The 27,699-nt window shown below is 41.0% G+C and overlaps 1 protein-coding gene across 4 annotated transcripts; it reads left to right on the top strand.

Annotated features, from left to right (window-relative positions):
* Nucleotides 1-6,462: 6,462 nt before the first annotated feature.
* On the top strand, nt 6,463-27,490 carry LOC308320381 (semaphorin-4E). Of its 4 annotated transcripts, none has more exons than XM_080770732.1 (14): nt 6,463-6,601; nt 13,885-14,444; nt 14,553-14,695; nt 15,879-15,941; nt 16,331-16,429; nt 19,021-19,120; nt 19,619-19,729; nt 20,082-20,233; nt 20,564-20,736; nt 21,268-21,424; nt 22,505-22,727; nt 23,535-23,650; nt 24,132-24,351; nt 24,490-27,490. In XM_080770732.1, the coding sequence occupies exons 2-14, from the start codon at nt 14,348-14,350 to the stop codon at nt 25,245-25,247; spliced, it is 2,412 nt and encodes an 803-aa protein (XP_080626858.1). In that variant the 5' UTR covers nt 6,463-6,601; nt 13,885-14,347; the 3' UTR covers nt 25,248-27,490. The 4 variants fall into 4 exon arrangements, with proteins under 4 accessions (XP_080626858.1, XP_080626861.1, XP_080626859.1 ...); XM_080770735.1 differs by having other exon boundaries at nt 6,463-6,605; nt 13,910-14,444; XM_080770733.1 differs by lacking the exon at nt 6,463-6,601 and adding an exon at nt 12,928-13,053.
* Nucleotides 27,491-27,699: the final 209 nt, after the last annotated feature.

Raw genomic sequence — 27,699 nt, 5'->3', positions numbered from 1 at the left:
CTTAGTTTGTGTTTATTTTCACCGCTGGGTTGGTACTGATGCTGCTAGAGTGCATCTTCCTCCACCAACGCCTATAGGGCCGTAGTGTGTTAGTGCGCATGCGGAAGAAGAGGATGCTGGGTAATGATGTTTCTGTGAGAATCATGCTGGGCAAAGCATTTAGCAAAACCTTTTGTTGAAGTATATTATAACCTTTATAGCTCTATGAGTATAACTAGTTTATAGTACACAATATAAGGTATAACTATAAGTGCACGCACGCACGCACGCACGCACACACACACACACACACACACACACACACACACACACACACACACACACACACACACACACAGAGAGAGAGAGAGAGAGAGAGAGAGAGATAAGAGATAAGAGAGAGAGTACCGGTATACCTATATTAGATCCCCTGCTGTTAATTGGCTAATTTCACACCATGTTAATTGGCTGAGAAGGGATTTCCCAGTGTACCTTGGAGTTGGGTCACATCTTTGTTGTGTTATTATTTTCCAATTGTCATGGGGAATGCTTTGGTGGATGTATGTGTTAATTGTAATTCTGTGTGCTGATCTATGCTTATTTAAGCATTTATTGCGACCACAGGTCGCATTTACTATGAAATCTTTCATTTTCCGCCAGTACGTCACTCATTATGACATTATATCCCCATATGGGAATGCCCCCAAATAAGCCCAGGTAAGTGACATCTAGTACTTTTAACAATTATTTGAGCTTTTTTGGTTATTATTACAAAAACAATGTTCATTTTTATACTTTGGCTGTTTGAAAATAGTAGATACAAGCTCGCAAGCTTGCTATCCGAGCTCACAAGCCTGTTGTCAGCTATTTTTGAAAAAGTTTGTCCATTTTTTTAAAGATTTTGCAGAAATGTATTATGAGTAGGCCTACTTTTACTTTAATACTTATATTAATAATAATAATATATTTTCATGCCAATACCTTTGTACTTCTACTTAAGTTATACTAGTAAAACAGGACTTGTACTTGTAACAGAGCATTTATTTTCTACATTGTTGCATTGCTATACATTTACTCAAGTAAAAAAGTACTTCTTCCACCACTTGCACAGCACTAGTCCTAAACTACAGCGTGAGCTCCCTCCCTGTAGTGACAGACTACAGGGAAACTGTGTTTTAGCACCAAACCCACAGAAAGAACCCACACAGTATTATGTCAGCCCCTTCATGAATACCTCAGTCTATCTTCCGTCAACCTACAAAATCTATCTTTTGACAGGATGTGCACAATGTAAAATCATCAGACAGACAGCTTGCTTGTGCTAGACCTCCCTATAGAGGTGTGTGTGTGTGTGTGTGTGTGTGTGTGTGTGTGTGTGTGTGTGTGTGTGTGTGTGTGTGTGTGTGTGTGTGTGTGTGCGCGCGCATGCGTGCGTGCGTGCATGTGCACGCGCGTGTGCACAAGCATACACTTATGGACCTGCATTTGGAAGCGCATTTATACGTGTATTCAGTTGCTTTTGCACACCCCACCATAGCCAACCCGGACCTGACTTTGTTAGTGTCTTCTATTCCTCCACAGTATAAATGACAAACCCCCCTCCCACCCACAGTGTTTCCTCTTTCTACGTTCAAGATGACAGAGAAAAAGTAACAGAGACACGATGAGTCTTTAATATGAGAACGTCACCTTTAACATGATGGGCAACTGGGTAAAGAGGTTAATTCTGCTGTCACTAGTAACAGGTAAGTTATTGTTACCTTAATTTATGACATAAAACAACATAAGAGGCTGAAAACACTGAGCCTGAAACCATGTGTTTTGAGCAGACCAAGTGTCTTGTGAAAATGGCGAGATAATTTGTAATAGCAATATTTTGGAGGAATACAAATATTTTTTATTGCATATTGTTTCTAGCATCTAATGCAATATTAAATACCACTATAACGTATTTCATTCTGTCTGTCTATCTGTCTGTGTGTCTGTCTTCTCTCCATCAGCCTTAGTGAATTCAGATCCAAATTCTCTGATTGTGGTGGTTCATCCACCAAGGAAAGAACAAGTTCCTATTGGTTCAACTCTCACTCTAAGCTGCACTTTTAAACCTGCTGATAGGGTTGCAGTGAACTGGTGTTTTACTAACTCTACTAGACCATCAAACACCTGTGAGTGCTCTCATAAACTCACACATCAAGTCTATGACAAATCTGTGGAGAGTGATGTATTTAAGCATACAAATGTTGCACGCAATGACAGTGGATGGTACTTTTGCAAAGTCACAGAAGAGTATCCAGGGTTTTCTCAAGACTGCAGCAATGGAACACATGTAGATATTTTGGGTAAGTATATTCACTGAATAACAGCTGTAGTGCCGTTACGGAGTATAATTCATTATTATTCATGTGCTACCTCTTATGGCTTGCTATAAATACATAAATATTTCTAAAAGTACCATTTATTTCTCATGACACCAGATAGCACAATGGAAGGTACGACACATTTCAATGTCAATGTCATGATGCCTACACAAGGTATAGGTATAGGTATGTTGTATTTGTGTGTATGATACTATGTGTACATATTTCATACCCAGTGCATTTGCTAAGTAAGCATGTCAACCATGTCAATGTGGGTCTTATTGCAATCTAGTTTTTTAACCCTAAATTTAAAAGCAAACTGCCAATAGGACATGCAAACCTCGCACCTTTGGTATGCAAAATTCGGGGGGGTTCGCCATTTTGATTGTGATGAGTCACTACTATACCTGGCCAACGGATAGGCATACAGTGGTGGAAAAAGTACTCAATTGTTTTACTTAAGTAAAAGTAGTAATTTAGAACTACTCCGTTACAACTAAAAGTACAGAATTGAAAATGTACTTTTAAAAGTACAAAAGTATTGGCATCAAAATGTACTTAAAGTACTAAAAGTAAAAGTACTCATATTGCAGGGCCAGCAGACCACCATGGCCCATCATCATTACTTTTTTTAACCGATATTGATAACATCCTACTTCTCAAGACCGATACAACTGATAATATTAGATAATAGTATTAGCACACCTGAAGGTAACAAATACTAGTAGTGGGCAAAGATGGATTTAACATAGCTTTGACGTAACCAAATATAGTATATCATTATTCATTATCATGACTATTAAAACAAAACCCAGAATAGTTCTGACTGAATGAACATATTTATATTTTTAAGTCCTATGACACTGTTTTTCCCCCAAGCAGAACTAAAAACCTATGGGTGCTTTGTCACTTGTCAAGAAAATAATTCTTTCCCAATAACAGCAAAGATTGAAATGGAAGGTACAACTTTAATGACGACTAAACAAGGTGTGTTTGTGAATATGTACACATACATTCTTTAATACAGGCTTGTAATGAAAGCATACGCCTAATAATTTCACAACTCAGTGATCAATCTTGATTAACGTTAATACAGAGATCAAAGCATCTATAGTCATAAGATACTATAGGGCTATATCTTACCCCTTATCCCTAAACCTTTTTACAATTTTTTTTTACAATTTTGAAAAACCCTTTAAAATAGTTCAAAATAGCCGATGTACAAGCTCACGTGTCAATATACTAAATAGTATCAAAATAGTAAAAAAAATGCCAATAAGTTTAGGGATAAGGGCTAAGGGGTGGCGCAAGGTGTGTGTGTGTGTGTGTGTGTGTGTGTGTGTGTGTGTGTGTGCATGCGCGTGTGCCAGTAAGTCATGCTATATTGTTGTCTGTTTTCCATAGAAATTACGAGAGAAATGACACCTCCCACAGATGGAGATGGGCTCTGGCTCTATGACTGGAGGTTCTGGGTAATATTGGGGGCATCAAGTCTTGTCCTGGTTGCACTTTTAGCCATCCTCTGTGTTTTTCTGAGAAGACGGCGTCGGCGATGCAGAAACAGAGGTATATAATTTTTGCTCTTAATGGTCGGCCCTGGCCAGCCTAGCAGTCCGGAATGACAGTGCATTTTGGGTTTGAGTGAATCGAGTCCCAATCCTGACAAACTTTGCTGTATGTCACTCCAGTGCCCATCTCTTTCTCTCCTCGTTTCCTGTCTGTCTCCACTTACTTTATCAATAAAGGCAAAAAGGCCACAAAAAAAAGACTTGATCAGGTAACAGATCTCCAGATGTGTGTCAACACACATCAAATAAAATAAATAAAACAAAGAGAGATAGAGTGAAAAGAAAATTTGATTTCATATGCATGCAAAGCTGTAAGTGTAGAATCATGTTATAGGCAATAGTCCTGGCCGATTAGCAGGGTGGAGGCCACATTGAATGGCCTATTATTCATAATGTGCGAAAGCGAGTGAAGAGAGTAAGAAAGTTAGAGTAAGAAAAAGAGTGGGGGAGAAGATTATAATTTCTCTGAAAATGTGCCCATGCAGCTCATGGCTGATAGTGAGACAACAAGTGGTGTTGTGGTTTGACAGCACAGCATGAGTAGGTCAGATGTAGGGCACATGATATTATATGACTGTGTGTGGTTAGAGGAAAGGCTCACTTCTGTACTCTTTGCAGACTCGTACCCCATAGTATAGAGTCATAGACGATTACTTGTTTTATGTGCTGAATGTGCAGTTAGTTATAACTATTCTTTTTTTCAAATCACTTCTTAAAATCTCCTTTTTTAGATGTCCTTTCTTTGTATTCTCTTAAATTGTTTTGTTCTATTTATTCTATCTTGTTTTTACTCGTTTCATCGATTTAGTTTCAATTAATTTGAGATTAAACTGTGTTTCATAAATAAATACATCAATATTAACCACATGAGCACTAGCATCCCTATTCTGAGGGCGAACAATAGGGGAAAATAGCAATCTCACAATGATTTGCATTGTGACATGCTGTGAGCTTGTGAAAATGAAACGCCTGTGGTCTCTGAGGTTATGAGCTTGTAGATCTATCCACACTTTTCCTGGGCTGTGTGTGCTCCAGTTCCTGTCGATTTGATCCAATGAAAGCCAATGAAACTGGTCAGATGACCATTGATATCCAATTAAATCAACAGGAACTGGAGCACACACAGCCCGGGAAAAGTGTGGATAAATAATATCATAAATAATAATAATAATAATAATAATAATAATAATAATAATATCATACCTAGAATAGAGCCTTGGGGTAGGTCAACTATGGTTTAAGTGTTTAAAAGATGAAAACCAATTTTAAACAAATAGCATTAATAGCAATAGCATACATTATTAGTTTTTATAATGGAGGCAAGATAAATAATATAATGTTACATTTAATTGTTATATAAACTGTCTGCTTTTATTAATGAAAAATTATTTTTTCTTTTATTTAATTATTGTCATAGAAAGTCCTATCTATGCAAATACACATCCAGTGGGCTTACGGTATACCAACAGACAGCCTTCTCCACGTCCTGGGATGCAGTTGGACACTTTGAAGACCATTCCTCCTTCTAAAAACCGTCAGACCCCTTGCCCCTCCAGGAGACAAGAGGCCAAATGGAGCCTAAAGCCATAAACAGGTGGCAGAGTGAGCTCGTTCACACATGACCCTGAACCCCTCACTGTAGCCCTGAACTCCAGCCTGAAGCAAGTGCAAATGTTATTTAAATTCCATACGCATCACAATGTGACAGGTTGTGAGCTTGTGTATCAGTTATTTTTGCTATGTGTGTGTGCCCATTCACACACACACACACACACACACACACACACACACACACACACACACACACACACACACACACACACACACACACACACCTTAATACATGATTTGACCAGGGTTAATGTGTTAAAGGAAGAGTTGACTAACCTTTCCTTTCTTGTACTGTAGGCCTATGTCCATTTTCTTCCACTAGATGGCATATTGCTTGTTTGCAGACCATGGATTGCAGTTAAAACTAAAGAGAGTCAATGCAACTTGTCTTTCAGCAGCTTGATTTTGTGCCTTTTATATAAAATTGTTTACTTCAAATATTTTTTTCCTATCTTCCTCTGTTTCATAATATTATAGTCTATTATAGTTTCAACTGAAAATGTAACATGCCTATCTTTAGTCGTTAAGGTTAAGGAAAAGTGAAGCATGGTGAATTTTAGACCTAGAATGCCTGTGATCATTTAATTATACTTCGTAAAAATACTGTACATACTGTATGTAACAACAAGAGCCGTTCTAGGGCTAGGTTAATTTAGCCAGCCAATGTAGATTGTAAAACATATTGATGTATAATTAAAAACACTTTGCTTCTCATTTTCTGGACACATTTTCTATCTCAAACCCTGACCTCCCATGATCATAGTAATTGCATTCAGTGTGAAGGGTAAAGGGTAGCCCTTTCTTGTGAAGTACACCTCCACCACCATCATAACACAGGGAATTCGAAATCATAGACAAACAAACGTCACGTGACCGTGCAGGTACTGCCTACAACTCGTGAAGCCGTACGGATCGCGATTAGCGTTCCCAGCAGGAGGATATGAGGCGAACGTTACAGGTGGAGCAGCACAGAGCGTGCAATCCCTGCTCGGACCCTCTAGTCACGACACTAAACAACCTCAAACAATCTCTAATGTAGACCTTCAGTGCCGATCAGATTCAGAACCCTCCAATGCAGAACACGTGGTAAGTAAATCTGATCTTTTACATGTGATATTATTCTGGTCACTTCGTCTGTTAAAAGGGGTCAGACTCAGCGCAAGTGCGGCTTTTGCATGAAGCTTTATGGAGTAGGCTAGGCTGTAGGTGGCCAGGCTATAGTAACGTTATGTACCCGTCCCATACGTTCCCAGTGGGCTCTTATCTTAGATTACAGGCTATCCCACTCTATTAATAGCAGCCAAGTTCTTAACCATGCGTGTGTACTAGCCTAACTACATATTGGGCACTCCAATGTTACTCCAATGTTAGCCTGCTACTACTTCAATGTTAAAGGTATACTTTAACTTCCACTAAACGCATACACCACCATGGGTTTACCAAGTAGTGGTAAGAAGACTGCTGATTGTGCTAAAGTTAAAGGAGCAAAATGTGGTAACAATTTTTGTGAAATAACCGACCATATGACTTGGTTTTAATCCGAAAAACAACTAGCAGGGCAGGTTGTTGTACAGAGTAGTGCTACTGAGAGAACCAACGAAAAGTAGGCTACTTCAGAAATGGGAGGGTAAGATTTTTTATATTCTTTGAAACAAATATTTAGTGTAAAATAAAAACGTACTAGTCCACTAAAATATTTAGATATTTATTTATTTTAGTTTGTTTTTGATTCAGTGTAACTGAATGTACAATTTTGGTCACTATAAACATTGCTTTGTGTGATAATGTTAACCCCTATTCTGCAGTAATGTTATGGTGGAATAGCACTGTCTGTGGTTCTCAACCTGTGGTTCAGGTTTGGTGGTGTCCTCAGATGACAGTGAAGTGATAATTTAAGTACTAATACCTAAAAAGAAAAACAAGAAGAAATGTAATTGAAAAAAGAACATTAAGCATCAAAACAAAAGTAATCAACATTACAAACTATAGTCTGACTATAACTAGTCAAACATTGGCCAAATTGTCAAATAATAAGGGGGGAAAAGGTGTGAAATTATGCGTTCTACATAATTGTAGAACGCATAGAAAGCTTGTAGATCTGCTATTTTCACAATATTTATCTGTGGAACCAAGTCAGACATGTAATGCCTCAACTCTTACAAAGTGTTTGTCAGGATAGGTGGTCCCCAGACCCCAGTTCTTTTTTTATGATCAGTACTTTATTTTAGATTTTTTACAAACCCATAAAACAGAAAACCTAAAATACAAACACAAGCAACAACAGCAGAGTACGTATTCATGGACAGACAAGATAGATAAGATAAACAAATTAAAAAAATATATATTTACACGACCAAACGCAGCATCATCAACCGTATCATAATGTGTAGTAATACAATAAACAATCAAGAGGGCATTGCCTGACCATGGATCACACCAAGGGACCTGCAACATGACTGAGGAACACGTCCCACTTCAGATCATATTTATCCAACTGATTATTCTTAAAGGATAACCTCTCCAAAGCAGCCACAATACCGAGCTGAGTGAACCATACATGTGCTGGAGGTAAAACCTCAGACTTCCATTCCTTAACAATGATTTTCCTGCCCAGACCCCAGTTCAAATATATGATTATTTTTGGGGGTCCCCAGTTCAACTTCATATATAATTATTTTAGGGTTCACGGCCTGAAAAGCTTGAGAACCACTGGAATAACACATGATGCATAACTTTCATAATGCCAACTGCCAAGTGGTGTCTGTTTGACCGGAGAACTGGACAATTTTAGCTGGATTACACTCTGCAGGGTCACATGGTGTCAATGTCAATGTACACCACTCAGTGCAAGGCCACACATGATATACTTGCCCCCAGTGATCTCAGATGGTGTCAGTATACAGTTCGTGTTAGCTACACTCGTGTGCAAGAGATTTATTTAGATCGGGTGTTCCTTATGCTATATGAGCACACCGATGTAGAAGTGTTTTTATAATGTAATATTTTTATGTGGGCTTTGATGGTCATTGGATTATTGAAAGAGAACTTTTTGTTGAGACATTATTTAATTGACTTTTTTCATAATTATTTTTCAAGGCTTGTATACACTATACAGAAGTAACATATAGGCTTACGGTTTTGGACATTTCTGTCTTTTGTACAATTGAACACATTAGATAACCATAAAGGTGTTTTATATCCCTCCTGGTGAAGCTTGTAGCTTGTGCGTTCAGTTTATAGAGATCTCACATACATTTAATTCTAATGTTAAAGCATTTGTGTCATAATAAATAATGATATCACTTCCTTGTCTCCGTACCTGTTCCTGACACACCAGGACAAATAACACCAGTACTCTTGAGTGGCTATTGAATTAGCTTTACCTAGTTGAATGACTCAGTCGCAATCATTTCAGTTGTAATTGTGTGTAATTGAGAATTAGGGTTGGGCCAAATATCAATATTTTTAAGCAAACATCTTGATATTGATATAATATCAATATTGCCTATGTGAATGTGTTTTTCCGAACACCGTCCTGTTTCCATTTGGGTGTGTCCAATCTGTCAGTGAACATGTCACTACCCAGAAGGAGTTTTTGGGGTGTAAAATCTTTCCCTTTGTGTTCCTGATCCTGCATAGACTTGCCTGTGTGTGTGTGTGTGTGTGTGTGTGTGGGTGTGTTCTTATATTGCACATGCTACAGATGATGATAATTTGTCAGAGCAGATATTTGTTATCTGCTCTCAGAATTCCTGGCCTATTAGTAGTTAATTGGATAAAGTACCTAGTCGTCGGCCCTAGTCGGCTTAAGAACCATAAACACAGCAGGTTATTGTACGCTTCTTTTATTATTACAGCTAATTAGAAATCTCTTGCCAAGTCAAAACAAAAGATGGCAAACTATTATTGTTGAGATAAAATAATGATTTATTTTAGTGATCTGAGCTAGTAAAAACATAACCTACTGCTGAACTGGGGTGTGTTTTCCAGCGTATATTTCACAACAGCGTCAGTGACACAACGAGTGTCAGAGGTGAACACCCTCCCACAGCTGGTTTCCTGTTCAGGCCCCATGCTGATGGAACACTGACTGTACCACAGCCATTCAACAGCTCTTATCTGCCAGTAAGCTGGTCAGATTGGCAATATGTAAAACTGAAAAATGAGTAGTTACTAGTCAGCCAGCCAGCTAGCTAGTAGTTACTATAGCCGGCCAGCTAGTAAGCCAAATGGTTAGCCTTAGCCAGTTACTTTTCGCCTCATTCCACCCCTCTGGTTGACCAGTTACTGAAGAGGGACTCACCCATAATAGAGGGGGCAGTCACACACAAAGTCGGTTTGGGTTTGTCACTTTTAATACGCCTTTATTGATTTAATGACTCTTATCAATGACACATATGTGCTTGTCTGTGCATGTTTTTGTATTTTAAGTTTAACACAACAATATTGTTGGTTCATGAGCTTAAAGGTATATAATAAATATATTTATTGTTTAAAACACAACCTGTTTTGGGGTATAAAAATATATTCTGATATTGATAGTTCAGGAGTCTCCCTGTCTCTAAACTGAAAATACATTTTCAGCTGGATTACAAATTTCATCTAATCAAGAGTACCCATTCTTCATCATCTGCAGTTATATAGTATTCCAATCGCAAAATGTTCTGCTCATTTATTTTATTTCATCACTTGCCATTTCACTTGTTTGTCCTGTATCCTGTATGAGGTTTATCACCTTTTTGGATTAAATTGGTATCCTGACCTGGAACTGAGTTGTATGTTTAGATCTTTTACAGAGATGTTTAGAGACCATCATAGGATATGGTAGTACCAGCTGGTTAGGACACAAAACAGTAAAGTATAAATCTGGGATCTTTAGATTGGTCAAAAGGGCAGGGAAGATTATGGGTATCATGTCTACGGCTACGCCAAGTCATTTTAAATAGTCCACCCTTAGGCAGGCTAAGAAAATTGTGTCTGACACCGCCCATAAGAATTACTGCTGTCGGGTAGGTGATATATAGGGTCCCTGTGTGGAGCTATGATAGGTTCAGGCACTCATTTGTCCCTCTGTCAATTAACACTCCTCAATGGACTCCTCACGGAGGGCAGACAGCAGGGTACAAGGTTTTGAGGTGGTGAAAAGGGGTTGCTCTTGGTGCACTAGGTATGTTGACTGGGGTGATGTCTATTAATGCTGGAAGGTGATGTATAGGCCTAAATGACGAATTATGTTAGGGCTGTATGTTTGTATATGTACATGTCACCGGGTGTCTTGTTACTTGCGCAATTGTTGTTAGTTGCACAAGTACGCAAGTACTGTAATCGGCTGCGTATGTTGGTGGCGTCGCTCGGCCAATCAGGGACAGGGACCAAGTGTATGTTGGTGGCGTCGCTCGGCCAATCAGGGACAGGGACCAAGTGTATGTTGGTGGCGTCGCTCGACCAATCGGGGGACATGAACAACGATCGGCTGGGTATATTACTCTGTACATTCCACCAGCCAATGAGAAACCACTCTTCTCGATGATATAACTAAAAAAATCTAAATTGGTATAAGGTCAATAGGGGGTATGTATCGGCTGGGTATGTGTGTATGTCGGTGTACTCCACCGGGCAATGAGGGACCTCTGACCACTGCTGTATTTCAAACCTAGACAGCAGCAGAGCTTTAGGACTCAGAGCAGCAGTCGTACCCGCAGTGGTGAGCGCACTTCATGGCACGCTCTTCTTGCGCACAAGTAGGCCATACATGGCATACTTGTGTGCAATGCGCAAGTTGGCAGCTCGACAGAGTGCATTTCTAGTTTTGTATTGTATGCAGCTGGTCTTACAGGGGTCTCTGGAGAGACCCCTGTAAACTCTAGATAGCAATGATTACTATCAGAATATTTCAACAAAAAATCACAAAAAAACGAAAAATCACAGTGTGGTTAATATTAATTTTGTGATGTTTTATGCTTGGTGGATTATTGATGTTTTATGCTTGGTGGACTATTTATGTTTTATGCTTGGTGGACTATTGTGAATAGATGGATACTTGTTCTTCTTTTCTGCTATTCTTTGAATACTAGTGAAGATTTATAATTAGTTAATGTTAATTCATGAGTTGTAATTTGTATTTTGGCATTTTGTTTAAGCTTTGTTGACAGTCAAACAGTGTTGTCATGGCTATTTGCGCCCAGCTGGTTGAAACCACAAGTTACCTTTTAAGAGACGCAAGTGTAGGCCTAAACAGGGGCTTTTTTAAATGTTCATCATAAAACAGAAAATGTGTCCTAAATATTTTATTTTTAATTAATGTCTGACTATAGGCACAAATATACTAGGCACTTTCAATGTTCTATATTTCTGCATAAATATAACCTAAAATTGAGGAAGATCGTCCAATTTTAAATAAAGCATTACCGTATATAATAAAAGCACATAAAATGATACTTTATAACTATCATAACTTATATACTTGTATAACTTTGGGGATGTATTAATGGCCTATGCTTAGGCTAGTTTTGCTAGCTATACCTCAAAATAACATCGGATTTCACCCAGTTGTGTTTTTCACATACTTCGTATATCATTGGAATGCATGGGGATAAGGATTATTATTTAAACTAAGGTGTCAAATTGTAGCTACACACAAGCATGGACTCAAAGAAAGCCACAGATTAACCCTGGAAGGCTAATGACATAATTTTTTTTGTGTGTGTGTGTGTTGTGTGTGTGCACAGGCGTGTGTGTGCACAGGCATGTGTGCGCGCCTGTGCATGCATGTGGGTGCATGCATTGATGCTTGTGCAGGTTATAGTGCGAGAGATTGTCTGTCTGCCTCTGTGTGTTGATGTATCATGTTCGCGGTGTTGCAGGAGTTATTTCAAAGTAAAAGCACATCAAAGATATAGTGTCCACAGAGCGGGAACGACATTATGTCCTCAAGAGAAAGCAGATTGAGAACTGAGAACCTCTGCTCTTAACATAACGTGGTTGTAAAAGTTTACAGACTGTGCAACTTTGTTCCTCGTCAGGAAAAAAAACCTCAGTAAAAACCCAGTAAAACCTCTCAGCTATGGCTCGCCGGCAGCACATTACATATATACGCATGCAAGCGTGAGCCTAGGAAAACGCAGGAGTTAAAAAAAGGAGGCGCAACTGCAGTGTTCCGTGCTATTATTGTAGAAATACCTGCCTGTCGACGCAGTTTCAAACAATCTGTCAAACACCATGAATAACAACCTCCAGTCATCCCAACCAGCTGTAGTACTCAACCTATAGCTACGGCAGCCCCCGCCCTGCCCCACCCCCTTCCCAAGAGCCTGAGGAGTAGAGTATGTAAAACATCTCCACTGTGACAACAGATGAGCAGCTCCTTACATGTACTGGCTCGTCCCACCGTGTCAAGTTAACAACAAGGAAGGAGCATGACAGTTAGGTGGAGACGGTAGTTTTAGAAAATTGTGACCGTTTTCTAAAAGCTCTCTCTAAGAGCTCTCTCTGGACAACAGTTGGGTGTTGTGTATCTGGGGGGCACGCCTAGACAACAGGTAAGCACTCTGTGGACGATGACGCTCACGCTGCATACACATTTCCTTCTGACTTGTGAATAAGGGTTGAATACTGTTGGTGGGGGTTGCATATGTTTGCGTACTGCTGTGACTATCCTGGAGTAGTGTTTTATGTTCCGAGTCTCATCACACGCAAACCTTCTGGGTTATTGTGCGTGTGCTCGCTGTATTATGAATGAATGGTGCCAAGCTCCAGTATAGTTATAACAGGGAGATTCAAGCCACAACAGAGTGATTCTAAGCCCACAGTGTGCTAAGTCTCAATTTAGACTAAATCCTGTGGGGGTGGGTTGAAGTCATGTATTATCAACACAGTCTATCTGCATCTGCATGCCCAAACTTGAGCACCTCCTATCAGCTGCTTGTATCCCACTGAGCCTGAAGGAAGCAGGTCCTCACCAGGGATGAGGGCAGGAAGAGAGAGAGAGAGAGAGAGAGAGTGTGGGGAAGGAAGTGAGTTTGGGATGTGTGGTAGATCTGAGCAGAAGTATACTCATTACTGGATTTGACATCTAGACACGGGTTTCCTGAGTGAAGCTCACAGCAGAAGTTTTTGTGTGTGCGTGCGTGCGTGACATATGTTGTGAGGTTTATCTGTTGATAAGCGGATATGAAACAATAGCCAGCTGCCCCATCATCGGCATGATTTGATAAACGTTCTCTTCAAAAATCAGGAAGCAATCTAAAAGGTCTGTTGCACACAATGCACAGTGCCACCAAGTTGCCACTGTCTAACTTACTTGTGTCACTTTGTTGCTCCCTGGTCCTCGCATCTCATCCTCTGTTGTTGTGTGTTTGTATTTCTTACAGAAACCTGTGGACCAGCATGACAGAGCTCTCCTCCAACATCTTTAGCCGGTAACTGTGGTAGCATGGCTTCTTTACCACCTTCACGAGAAGACAGCAGCAGCTCTTTAATACTGTGTTGGAGGCTAACACCAACATAGCCAACAGCCAAGCAGGTTCCCTACCTAGTACCCACTGTGCTTTTACAATTTGCTCAACCAAATTGGACTGAACCGAGCTGACCTGTGTCAGGGGATTAACCTGGTTACATATTCATGAATTTCATATGAAGAGGCATGAACCAGCGTGGTATATACATATCCAATGCAGTGATATCACTGCTGTGTGAAAAGGCCAACAGTTAGCCAGTCAGTCAGCACTTCTGCACTAAATCGTCAATCAACCAGCTGATTGGATGTATTGTGGTCTGGTGTCAGAGCAGGACTGTGAAGCTCGCCCACACTCTGACACATCTGGACTCTAAGCCATGTCTCCTTTGTATGCCTTGAGCATTCTGTGTGGATTGCTTCTTCCCCTGTCCTACACTCACTACTGCATTCCACGAAAGACGGTTGCCTACCCCGGTAAGTACCCCTCCCTCACAGCGGCATATTGGCATCACAGGGAATAGATAGACACACAAACTACCGTGTTGTTAATGTTAACGCATCTGATTCATCTCCTCTTTTTAGACGAGTTGAAGATATTCAGAGAGGAGGGGGTCTGGAACTACTCCACCATGCTCATGAGAGAGGATTTGGGTGTGCTGCTTCTTGGGGCCAGAGAAGCAATATACGCCCTGAATATCAACAACATTACTGATAAAAAAGCTGCAGTAAGTGGATTTACCCACCATGGCCTGTACAACAGCATTACAACATGCCACAGAACAATTTATTGTTAAACACTTAAGCCCTATACACTTGTAGATCTGCCATTTTCGCCTGCCAGGCCGAGGTGTGGCAGAGACTATGTTTTCGTCCCTCCGTGTGTGTGTGTGTGTGTGTGTGTGTGCGCGCGCGTTGGACCGATCAACGCAAAACTGTGCATGCACACTCCTTGGAGGCCAGAACAGAATCTTTGCCTCAAAGATTTCATATCGGCCGATTTCTGCCAAATATTATTTTTTATATTTCCCCTACCGATGCAAATCGGTGATCTCTGTAGTCTGTAGTCATGCAAATGTTTCAGATTTTTCATATTTCATCCTGATTGGCTTCCAAAGTTTTCAGGAGTGGCCCATTTTGTACAAAATGACTTCGTTCCCACTGTAATTGTATACTGTATTGAAGAAAGGTTGGCTGTGCGATAATCCTCCTGCATACAGTACATGCCATCTGTATACTAGTCCCTCTTTGCTGTTCACGACACGACGTCAGAGAATAACAATCTAGTCTAGCGTCTCATCCGTCAGTACACATATAAAACTCTTTAGCGACAACAAACACAAGCAGATGGCAATTAATTAATGGAAATAAATGGCACACACTTTGTACACTGTCTGTTGCCAAGAAATGACAAAATGTCTGACAGATTATGTTGAAATAATCAGTCAGATTAGGTCGGATTATTATGTCAAATTTATGTTTGTGGGCTGATGGAGTGAAGCGAGATGGCACAACTCTTTATCTACAAGCTCGATCTACAAGCTGCTTTTGCTATTTTTTAAACCATTTTGCAGCCAGAGGCTATGGATATTTCGGGGGCCATGCCATGGCATGGAAAAGTTTGGGAAACCCGCTGGGGTATATCGTGTTTTGTTCCTCCTCAGGAGACTTGGCACAAATCTGAACCCATTTTATTTGGCGTTAGGAACCCGTTGCGACCACATGCCCTGAGCGTATATACAGGTAGTATACACTCCATTTTTGCATTAACTGGCCTTGTTGTTGGCCCTATATGTTAATAGGCAAACAGCATATTCAACAAACAGGTTACAGCTAGGCTGTCCTCTAGCTATGGGTTGTGATGCTAATTCAGCATGCTTTGACAAGAAGCCTGTCTTCTGTTTATGGCAGGTTTATTGGCGAGTTACCGAGGAGAAACAGAGGGAGTGCACATACAAGGGAAAACATGCTGAGGTTTGTGAAATAATTTACCCAAAAACAAAGTTTACACACACACACCCCAAAATGTGTCTAGTCATTCTTGTAGTGTAAGGATTATACAGCCTTTTTGTTAAGTTAAAACGATATACTCCCCATGCAATTTATCTTGGTACATTTGTAAATCATTTATGTGGGAGTATCTTTTTAAACCCCCCTTTTGTACACAGAATCTTTGAAGTTCCTTTGCTTGCAGTCTGTTACTGTACCGCATGTCCAAATAAAGGCATGATAAAAAGAAATGCAATACACACAACCTTGACCAGGGGTCTCCAACATGCATGTCTTTCTGTGCGTGTTTTATGTTCGTGGCTGAACTAACAAACCCTGGGCCTCTGCATTCAACCTGCTGTATCCCTTTGCAGGTGGAATGCCGTAACTACATTAGGACCCTGCACACACTGAATGACAGCACAATGTATGTGTGCGGGACAAACGCTTTCAGCCCCACCTGTGATTACATGGTAAGTATTGACATGTAAGCCAGAGTGGAGGAGACTGAATGCTATTTGTACAGTATGTATCTGCAAGAATAGATGAGATGGTGGTGTTTGTCTTTCCTGTCATGTGACTTGACAGTTGCGTGTGGCTGCATATTCACAATGAACTAGGCTAGTGGCATACTTCAGTGACACTTGCTCTCATTTGACACTTGCTCTCATTTGTTCTGCTAGTAGACAGTAACACTAGGTCAAATAACAGGCTGCAGTTTACCCTTTAACAATTATTTGTTGAGGGGTCCAATGCATGGCTTTCTGAAATTGTCATATGGCAGCCAAGTCTATGGACTTTAATTGTTTAGGGTAGTAAATGATGACGTAAGATGTCATCTCGCTGATATATACATCTTGTAATACATTTAGTTCATTTTTCACAGACATGAGAACATGTCCCCAAAAATATGGGCGCTCCTCACTTCACATGAATGTGATTTTAATGGAAATAATATATTTTAACTGATCAACAAGTGGCATATTAATTTCTCACAGATTATATATATTGCACAATCACTCTCCCCTGACTCTTCCTTTCCATGCTAACAATTCAATGCATTGCAATTTGCAATCTCACAAATTAGTAAGTATAACTTAGGCCAACTGGACAAACATTTTGGTATGAAATGTACTTGGCTAGCCTGGCATGGCTAGATTTATATCACTGGAGGATTTATTTCCAAGGGGCGGGCCGGGTACAAACAGATTCCAACGTCAAAGCAAAAAAGTCTCACTTTGAATAGTGGGCTCTGAATGGGCACCCACAACTATGGGGTGAGCGAAATGTCATTCAAACTGAGGAGACCAATCTCCCCAGGGATTGTTTTTCCCTGTGGCAGATTCGTCTGGTTTCCAGGCTAGTACTTTGTTGTTTTCAAAGGCTGATGGTGGAAACCTGAACCACGTCTTGTTGCGACTGCAGGTTGCATTTACTATGAAAACGTGCAATTCCCGTCGGTTGTTGGTCATCCCAGGTCATGCCTCGTGACATCATGAAACGATCGCTGATGTCATCAATATTAAGCTCATATATATATAGTCAGAGAGAGAAGGATGAGGCTGGCAGGGCACTGCGTCAGGCACCCAGAACTTGAGGCAAGTAAATTGACCCTATGGGAGCCAACCCAGGGCAAAGCCAGGAGGGGAAAGAAGCGTACCACCTATGTAGACATGCTGCGGCGCGACAGCTTGGCTGACAACACTGCAGAGCTCAAGAACCTGATGTTGGATAGGAATTTGTGGAGGGCAGCGATCCAGGAATCCCGAGTTGGTGTTGGCTAGACCTCACTCTCGCAGCAAGAAGCTCATATATGGGAATGCCCATATATGGAGATCCCTGATGTCATCAATATTGGCCATCAACTCAAAACCTCAAACCCTTAGATCGCCATATATGGAGTTGACCTGTTTTGACATTCCATTTGTTGATCCTTCCCCATCCATCCATCCTTCCTCTTCGATGTCTCCCTTTTGACTCTCCCTTTTTACCTGTCCATTTAAACTCTAGATGGGCCTGCCTAACTAAAGTTATTAGTGCAGCCGCACCTGGCAGCCGGCGTAAACTAGCCCTCAACAGCCCCGAAAATTAAGGCCCGGCCCTACCTGGGCCCTCATCAAACCCTGTACACTCAAGACACTGTCCCCGCTGCTACACTAGAGTTCTCATCAGGCCTGAAGATTAAGGCCCGGCCTAACTGGGCCCTCATCAAACCTGTACACTCAAGACTACCACACTTGGATCTCCATACTCAAGACACGCTCCATATTATGGCCAGTACAGAATTCATTCCATATGTTGATCTGACCCCCCCATGCCAAAGCGCCAGTGCTCGCCCAGCAGTCTGCTGTAACCCAGGCGGATGCGTGCACACAACCTTGCCCTCAGGAGACTTACTGGTTAGGCTGCTAATTAGAATGAGACAATAATGTAACGTTGATGATCCAGTTTCATGTAATTTCACTGTCGGGCTGGAAAAGTCTTGTCAAATGATTTGTAGTTTCCCAGAATGTTGTCTTTCTTCAGTTATTGCTAATGAGGATGTGTTCTGTCACTTGGCGTCGCTTCCTAAAGTTATTCTCAATACCGCTTCATCTCGTCAGCTGTGGTTGAAAAGTATCAGTAGCGTGATTGCGAGAGTGATTTTCAGTTCGCTAGCAGCTGGAAAGGTCTTTCCAAGTTCCCTTTCTTCACTATCCCTCCACAGCTGAAGAGACAAATATTTAATGTCTTCTATCTGTTGGCCCAACTTAATCTCACATTTGACTTGTCTTGTTAGCTGTAGTTGAAAAGTAGTAGTCACAGGGTACTAAACACCTGCCGGGTCATGTCTGTTAATTCGTGCTGTGCCACTCCCCTTATATGATTCGTTGGGGTTCACATTCAAACTGTAAACCCAATTCAGACCGCTGAAATGTCCTGCAAATGGAAAACATTTGTGTGGACTAGGTTTTAAACACATTGTTGCACTCTTTACTCTCCTATGCCCCCCCCCACCCGACAGACATATATTCTCAGATGGACAGTTGATTTAGGCTTTACTCTCCTGTTTCTCCCCTGACAGACATATTCTGATGGACAGTTGACTATGGAGGGCAAGCTGGAGGAGGGGAAAGGGAAGTGTCCCTTTGATCCTTTCCAAAGATACTCCTCCCTCATGGTTGGTGAGTGTCTCTTCCTGGTTATCTTCCCACTACAAAGGGAACAAAAGACAATGTACAATACTGTTCAGTGTGCAAACTTCACCAATGGACCTAAATGAAAAGATCAATTTAATACAGACAAGGCAAAAACACAACTGTCCAAAGGATTTTTTTAATTTGAAGTATTTACTATTGCTAGTATGTCAAAATTTAAAACACTTGACTGCCTCATATGATGTGCACACAGGGAACTTGTTGGGTCTCGTGATTATCACAGGACTACCGACAAAGTAGATGCATGAGAGGCTCATCACTCATGAATCATGTAACAGGGCATTGCATGATAAGCATAATATACATGTATTCAGTTATCAAATACTTTCTCAATATTGATCAGACAGGAGAGAAAGTTGCTTAGCTCCGTTAGTAGCCACCGTAATAGTGTCCTCTTACTTAACAGAACGAGAGTAATGGATTTCCAGTTATTCTGACTCTTGTCTCCGTTTTCCTGTCCAACAGGAAATGACCTGTATTCTGCTACAGCAATCAACTTCTTGGGCTCTGAACCTGTAGTTCTGCGCAGCTCTGCCTCATCTCTCCGGACTGAGTTCAAGAGCTCTTGGCTTAACGGTGAGAGCTCTGGGCTGTAGTAGTAGCTCTGGAAGTACAGTAGTGGCAATTTTGTTCATATGTGTAATATACTGCACTTCACATGGGCTGCTGTGTCAGTAACACGAATTAATGATACAGAAGATGGCATACTGTGTTCTCTATTTGCATGGGACGTTGATGGTAATGATATGATATAATCTCTTGTCAGGTGGAAACCTCATGTGTCCAAAACTGTAGCAGTATGATTGAAGTAGGGTGTTAATTTACGAGAAAAAAAAGTTAGAATGTGGACTTTGTGGAGATAAAACGTTTCTGCCGGACAGCAACTTACGGTAGTACCTGTGTGCTATTTCATATTGTCCGAATACAGAGCCCAACTTCATCTATATGGACGTTGTGCCTGAGAGCGTTGGCAGTCGTAATGGTGATGACGATAAAGTCTACTTGTTCTTCACCGAGAATGCCATGGAGTACGACTTCTACAGTAAACTCATGGTGTCACGAGTGGCGCGTGTCTGCAAGGTGACCTTTGTTTTTATTTTTTTATTTTTTAGAGACCAGAGTTATAGAAAGAGCCACCAATGCCGTCCCACAGTTTGTAGATTATAGAGCATATTTGGCCATCTCCAAATAGTATAGTTTATTATATGTAACTAAAATGTAACTTATTGGCCAAGCCATGAGTATTATATTTGATTAAAAAAAATATATTGTTAAAAATAAAGCTTGTGTTTGACTTTACTGTGTCTGTCTACTGCATTTCTTTTAACTGTTTGATATCTGGGCAGCAGCACAAATTCACATGACTAAGTTGTCTCTCTTTATACTATGTGTGTGCGCGGTTGTGTTTAGGGGGATATGGGAGGCCAGCGGACGCTGCAGAGGAAATGGACTTCGTTCCTGAAGGCTCGCCTGGACTGCTCCCTCCCTGAGCCCAGCCTGCCCTCCCTCGTCCAGGATGTGTTCCTGCTCAGACACCACAACTGGAACCAGAGCGTCTTCTATGCAGTCTTTGCACCTCAGTCGTACGTCATGTGCTTCTATAGGTCATGTAGGGTTGGATGTTACTGATATGGTGACCAATAAGGAAAAGTATTCATACTTTAACCTGGCTTGTTGCAAAATATATTTTTTCCTAAACCGGGAAAGCATTATGTGCCATTTTTGATATTTGTGTTATTAAAAACACTGCAGATCTACAGTACAAGCTTCGTGCTGCAAGTGTGAGAACTACTGATTTAGAAGGCCTTTTCAGAATCTGCCTCAGGTCTTAATGGGTTCAAAATAAATAAATTGAAAATCAGGACATGAATATATATCTATATATATATAAAGATGAAAAGTCGTACTTATCTGTGTATAATTATCCGTTTTAGTTTTGCTAGTATACAATATAATACGGTATTGCATTTTGACGTGATGTTGATCGATGTGATGATTTCTTCAAAGATCCACAATTTGATTTAGTGTCTTTGACTTGACGAAAGGAGTGATCTGGATGTCTGGCAGATTGACTGATTTCACTGATGATCTTTTACGTGGTTTGGATTTGCCAGGAGCTCGTCGGACATATCTGCAGTGTGTGCGTACAGCGTGTCTGCCATCGGGGAGGTTTTCAACGAGGGGAAGTTCAAGACGCCCGTCACCGTGGAGACGTCTCATGTCAAGTGGGTGATGTACAGCGGTGAGCTGCCCGTCCCCAGACCAGGAGCTGTGAGTCAAGATCCTTTTGTTGGTTGAATTATAAATATCTTCGCTCTCGGGTGGAGGAAACCTTTTGCATGTCCAAAACCGTGACTTTTCAGGAAATGCACAAAATAACCTGTGTTCCAATGGATTCAATGTAGTTATTATTTTAGTCACAAGCTCTTGATAATACAGACTTAACCACTTTCACTTGAACATGTTTTGTTGTGAGCTTGTAGACTTTTGCTACTTTCGTGTGACACTAGTCTATTTGATGAAGAAGGGCATTCATGAAAAAGTGTAGATTCTAAGGTCGTCTTTACGGTCGCTACTAGAGAAGTAGCAAATTCAGTCCAGGCAAAACAACTAAAACAAAACGTTGAAATATGGAGATACAAGGTTTCTGCCTGACGGTGACAATATCATTTATATCGTACATAGTAAATTCCTCACTGTTAATTTAAGTCTTGAGTGTAAACGAATTGACATGCATGCATGTATAGGTGCTGTTTGGGTCCATTTCTGGCTGGGTGGAGCCTAGTCCCACGGGCAGTATTGTAGTTGCGACAGTGTTGTAGTTGCGACAGTGTTGTAGTTGCATGATTGTTGCCCTGTGGGGATGGAGTTTTAGTATTGGTCAGTCTGCTGGTTGGCCTAGTAACGGACTAGCTAAATACAGAGAACTTGTCAGGTCAAATTCATGTGTATCCCATGTCATACCCTCTGTAAATAGTAAATGCCATCACTTTCACTGTCCTACACTGTGCTGGATTGTGCATAGTATTAGTTCTTAGCACTGTTATTCTCAAAGTTTTTCATTTTAAGGACCTGACAATTGGACAATTGTTGGTCGAGGATTTCGTGGCAGGGACCCCCGTCACAGATTTGTCGATATTGGCAGATCTATAAGCTCACAACGTGTCACATTGCAACATATTGTTACGGCTATTTTTTAATAGCCGAAAAATAAAACAGGGTTTAAGTGTTGTCCTCATTTAGCTGGGGACCCTGCTGGAAACCTCAAGAAACCTCAAGAACTCTTGTACCCCTCTTTGAGAACGATTGCATTAGCAGAGCAGAGTTCAATACATCCATCTTGTATTCCAGTGCATCAATGACATTTCTCGAAAGCTGGGGATGGAACGCTCTCTGGACCTTCCTGACAAAACACTGCAGTTCATCAGAGACCGGCCCCTCATGGACGAGATTATTCGGCCACTCACAGGGGGCCCACTGTTGGTGAAAAAGGGGCCCTTGTTGACTCGGATCGTAGTGGATAGTGTGTTGGCACTAGATGGAGAGAGATACCCTGTCATGTTCATCGGCACAGGTAAATATTGTGAGTTGGCACACGTACAGTATCATCCTTACCTTTGATGCATTTTATGTTCACAGTGTATATTGTCACATACCATAGAGTAATAAAAGGATAGAGACCGAACCGGAGCATTAGCCCCCCCCTCAATAACTCAATGGCTCGAGTGAGCGGAAGTTAAGCCTCCTGGGATGACGCACATTACGCACATGACGCTGCAGTTCCACTTTTCGCAGCAGGTAGGTAGCAGCATCAGCTTCCTCAAAAGTTTGGATGATAAAATATTATGGATGAAAGGTTCCATAAAAATAAAATAAAAAGTTCAACTACCCGGTATTACTCTTATCAAGGGCTGTTTTATGTCAAGTAATTCAAGTCAAGTTACTTACAAGGCAAGTTTCAATTGTCCTGATTTTCATTATCTATTATTTGATGCAAATAGGTTGCAAATGGGAGTGGGGCCTTGTCATCCTCACTTCTACATTTAGAACTATACATACAATCTAGTAATTATTAGCATTTCCATGTTCTGGTTGAGTAGGAACACCCTTATTTCCACTACATTGGTGAGTTGGTGTTAAGAGGGATTACTATTTCTGTGGTTAGTTCTTGACCCCTATTCTGGGGTGGACGTTCGCTGAAAATACTATACAGCTGCTATTAACGAGCTCACAATGGGTTACGAACTTACGACATGAAGCGTAGTATTGTTGTAGATCTGCTACTTTCTGTGAAGATAATTGTTGTATCGGGGAAAAAAGTACTGGAGTATGGGGGACTCCTGTCAACACTGTGTCCTTTTGTGTTATTGTCTCCTGATAGAAAATGGCTACATTCAGAAGGCCGTAAACTACGCTGGGGAGATGTTCATTATTGAAGAGATACAGCTGTATGAGGATCCTAAGCCTGTCGGGACTCTGCGCCTTTCTTCCAGCAAGGTGACCAATAAACGCTACTGCAGTGCATAATGTGTTGATCCAAGCTTAGCTTATTCATGTCAGGCATGTTTTTATAGGAAGCAAAGAACTGTCATTCATGTGTGATATGAGCGTGATACCAGCGTAATCATTTACCTAGAGATCAATGCCAAGTCATTGCACTGCCATTTGCTGGTGTTTATTTTGGCCAAGGTTTTATAACACATGACATTCAAGCCCTAAGCACAGCACTCCCAGTTGAATACAACCGAGCTCGAACTAACATTCTATCACACTGAATTAAACCCTGAAGAAGGCGCAAGCCAACATTTTAATGCCTTTTTGACATAATTACCCCTGTCTACTGAACATTATTCCCTTCCATGAGCACCAGTAGATTGGTGGTTGGAGGGATACCAGTAGCACTCCTGTAACCAAAGAAAAAGTGATATGAAAAGCTAAATAATAATAATTTGGCTTGGGGGTGTGTGTGAACATATAGGGGCAGCTGTATGCAGGTTCAGAGTTTGGTGCCGTTCAGATGCCAGTCAGTAACTGCAGTCGCTATGACTCCTGTGTGGACTGTGTCCTGGCCAGAGACCCTTACTGTGCCTGGGACTCCTCCTCCAACCATTGCCGTCAAGTATCCAGCTTGACCTCTTCCCCTGACACCGCCATTCAGAGTCTAAAGAAGGGGGACGTTTCACAGTGTCCTCATCCAGGTATATTCACAGCAATGTACAATATTGGATTGGTTTGATTTTACATTTGACCATTTTTATGAAGCAAATTTTGTCTGTCAACACAGAGCTGAGGCTAACTCTGTGTGTGTGTGTTGTGTGTATGTGTACATACTCCAGAGCCAGTAGGAGCTGAAGACGTCACCCTGGTTCCGGGGAACAATGTTCAGCTGCTTTGCCAGCCTGACTCCAACCTGGCGCAGGTCCACTGGCGTTTGTCAGACCAAACACTGCTCTCTGACAGCAAATACTACATCTATGGTGGACGCCTCCTCATTCTAAACGCCTCGGAATCGGATGCCGGCGTGTACGCCTGTGATTCCGTAGAGCAGGTCAACAAGAGAGGATACAACAGGACTGTGGCGCTGTATCATTTACAGCCCCGTGCGTCTGATGGTGGACAAGGGGAGAGCAGCACAGTTGGCAGTGGGGTGACAAATTCCACAGATCCTAGTCCTACGGATGGTCCGCCCACAGCAACTGCACCGGGGCTCATCCCAGAGGTCGGGACAGAGGAACCTCTGCCTCCCGAGACTCACAGGGAGAATGACAGGACGGTGGGTCTTAAGGTGGCCGTGGCTCTCTTGACGCTACTGTCCCTGTCGCTCATTGGCATCTTGGCGTGGGGGCGCTGCAGAGAACGTTTGGGTTTTCCCAGTAAAACCCAGGTGCAGAGGCCGTCCGTTGAGTACACGCACATTCAGAACAGAACTCAAGCAGGTAAGCCCCTGAGGACCGCTCCTGCCAGCACTTGCACTGCAAACAATAATCACACCACTGTGGATTTCAAAAGGAATGGGGAACACCACTTCACACCTATGGCCAACATTTCAAGTCTAGATGGTCTCGGGTTCATCAACGACGAGTCAGAGATATGACCGTGCTGTGACAGTAAAATCCTTATTGTTAATTTATCTCCGAGGATAGAAATCTAACCAAATGGATCCATAATGGGCCATTTGGAGTTACAAAGTTCTCAATTATCACTGAGGATTTCACTCTGTAGTTTTTATACATGAGGTCAGGAGGACTGTACAGATCTTTCCATGCAGATTCCCAGATTGTATTTCCTCTCTAAACCAAACTGTACCTCTAAAATACACAAATTTTTTGGCACTGTACAGTGGACTGAAAACTTGTAAATGGCATTTTTGGTTACCTGCAGGAAAGTGTTCACATTTTTTACCAGATTTGTATAGTATTACATATTGTGAATATACTTTTATTCCATGTAATATATTTTGTACAGTCATGACATTTTTGCTATTTATTTGACTTCATGTGATATTTTTATTTCAACAACTTAAGATCTTGTAATAAGGATTAAGACTTGTTTAATTACTTCCAGACATCACATAGAAGAGGCCTTCGTTGTTTAGTTTTGTTCATGCTAATGATCAGTGGTAGCTCTTGCTCTGTAAAGGCTTATATTGGTGGCTAATAGTTTAGTCAGCAGCAAGTACATTTCAGTATTTTAAATGGCATTTGTGTAATCTATTGATGAAAACCGAAAGTCTCCCAGAACTAGAAACGAGGCAGAAAACCCTTAAATGTGCCTACTACCATACACGCTTCATAAAGAGAGAATTGTAAAGTAGTGTCTAAGACAGTGCCCAGGATCATTTTATTTTCAAGTAATTTGTGTATATATAGTGTTGTGGATTAGGTTTCCATAAGGCTATATTGAAAAAAGTTTTTTTTGTTAGTATACTTTACTTTTGCACAGCACTGATGCATTTCTGCTCACAATAGAAGGAAAACGATGTGCACATCCCAGTTTTTAAATATGGTGCTGAACCCAAAAAGTGATCAAATGAAGAAAAAAGTGGAATGTCCGCACACAATTTAATTCTGCTTCCTGTCCTTTTTATTTCAACCTACTGTATATACGTTTGTTTATAGGTTGAAATAAAAAGGATGGGGAGCAGAATTATATCGTGTGCGGACGTTCCACTTTATTCTTCACACAATAGAACTATACACAGATGTTTCAGCTGGAAAATCTCAATTGTGCATTGCTTAATATTATTCTGTCAGACCATCTCCAGACAGTACAGAGACACATCGTAGATTCGAGTCTTGTTTCTCCAGTTTAGTTCCAGAATTGAACAAGTATAACGTGACCTGGCAGAGGCAGTCGTATTCCCTTTTTTCCGCACGAAGAGCTTGAGGAGTTTCTTGTTGTCACTAACAATTACGTGTCTGCATCAACAGCCAGGGAAGACATGCTGGTCTTACTCATTATCATACTTGTAAGAAGAGGTACTCCTGTGGGTTTGCCCAGGTGATGCAACAACTAAAACATCTACACTGTAAATGTTTGTTTTTGTTGGGGGTCTGAATGTCTAAAAGCCAACTTAATTACAGGAATGGTTGCCTCTAGCCTCCATGTTCTGTTTTTCAACACCTCACTCTGTCATTAACAACACTGACTGTATTTCATTTGTTTGGCAGAATGGGAAGCTTGGCTTTCTTCTCAATTTCAAAACAGTGCAGTATTAGCTACCAAAGATTGGGCTTGCGTTTGGACAGTTTAGCTGAAAGTACTGAGGAATTATTATAATAATTCATAATTCATAATTGGCCTTAGCAACCTGCCACACACAACCAGTTTGGTGTTTCTGTTAAATACCAATTAGATAGCTAATTGGATAGTTATAAAAAAAACATATGGCTGAATTTCATCAGCCAATCACTGTTCGATGGACAAATAAATTGTCATGTAAAAGAGCAAAATAGTCTTAACTTCTGCTATAAATGCTTGACTATCTAGTATGGACTGGCTAGTAATCTTGTGGATTTATTTCCAATCATGAACCAAAATACCACATTAGGGCTGTCACGATTTAAGTTGATTAATGTCACACAAATAATTGCAATTAAACAATTTAATCATTTTTCTGCATTGAACATTACAATTTGTATTTATGTTTGCCTCTAAAGCCCTAACCACACCAAAGGGTCAAGACTGTTTTAGCGTTGTCCCTGCGCTGTGATAGGCACGTTGACCCTAGTGATTCAATGCATGGAATTCAATGGCCCAAACCACACCAAAGGGTCGAGACGGTTTTAGCGTTAACTCCTTGCAACCGTTTGGACCCAAGGAGTTGCATGGTGACCCTTGGTGTGGTTAGGGCTTAAGGCTTCGTAATCACAACTTGCACAGGGCAAATATGATAAATTACATTTAATTATTTTCTTTCCAAAACAATGTACAAAATCGCAGAAATCTATTTGACGTGTTGTAAACTTGTAGATGTTATTTTAGAAAATGTATGGACATTTCTCAATATGGAAACAATTGATTATGCAAAAATAATTGCGATAGGC

This window comes from Protomyctophum bolini, assembly GCF_963924005.1.
Source record: "Protomyctophum bolini genome assembly, chromosome: 8".
Classification (NCBI taxonomy): domain Eukaryota; kingdom Metazoa; phylum Chordata; class Actinopteri; order Myctophiformes; family Myctophidae; genus Protomyctophum; species Protomyctophum bolini.
The sequence above is the reverse complement of the archived record's forward strand: the minus strand, read 5'-3'. Positions and strand labels throughout refer to the sequence as shown.

What these genes read in the sequence shown, in the direction of transcription:
- LOC308320381 (XM_080770732.1), top strand. Translation starts at nt 14,348, where the DNA reads ATGTCTCCTTTGTATGCCTTGAGCATTCTGTGTGGATTGCTTCTTCCC. An exon ending in TTACTGATAAAAAAGCTGCA is followed by an intron (nt 14,696 to 15,878) that starts GTAAGTGGATTT and finishes TGTTTATGGCAG; the next exon opens with GTTTATTGGCGAGTTACCGA. An exon ending in GCCCCACCTGTGATTACATG is followed by an intron (nt 16,430 to 19,020) that starts GTAAGTATTGAC and finishes CTCCCCTGACAG; the next exon opens with ACATATTCTGATGGACAGTT.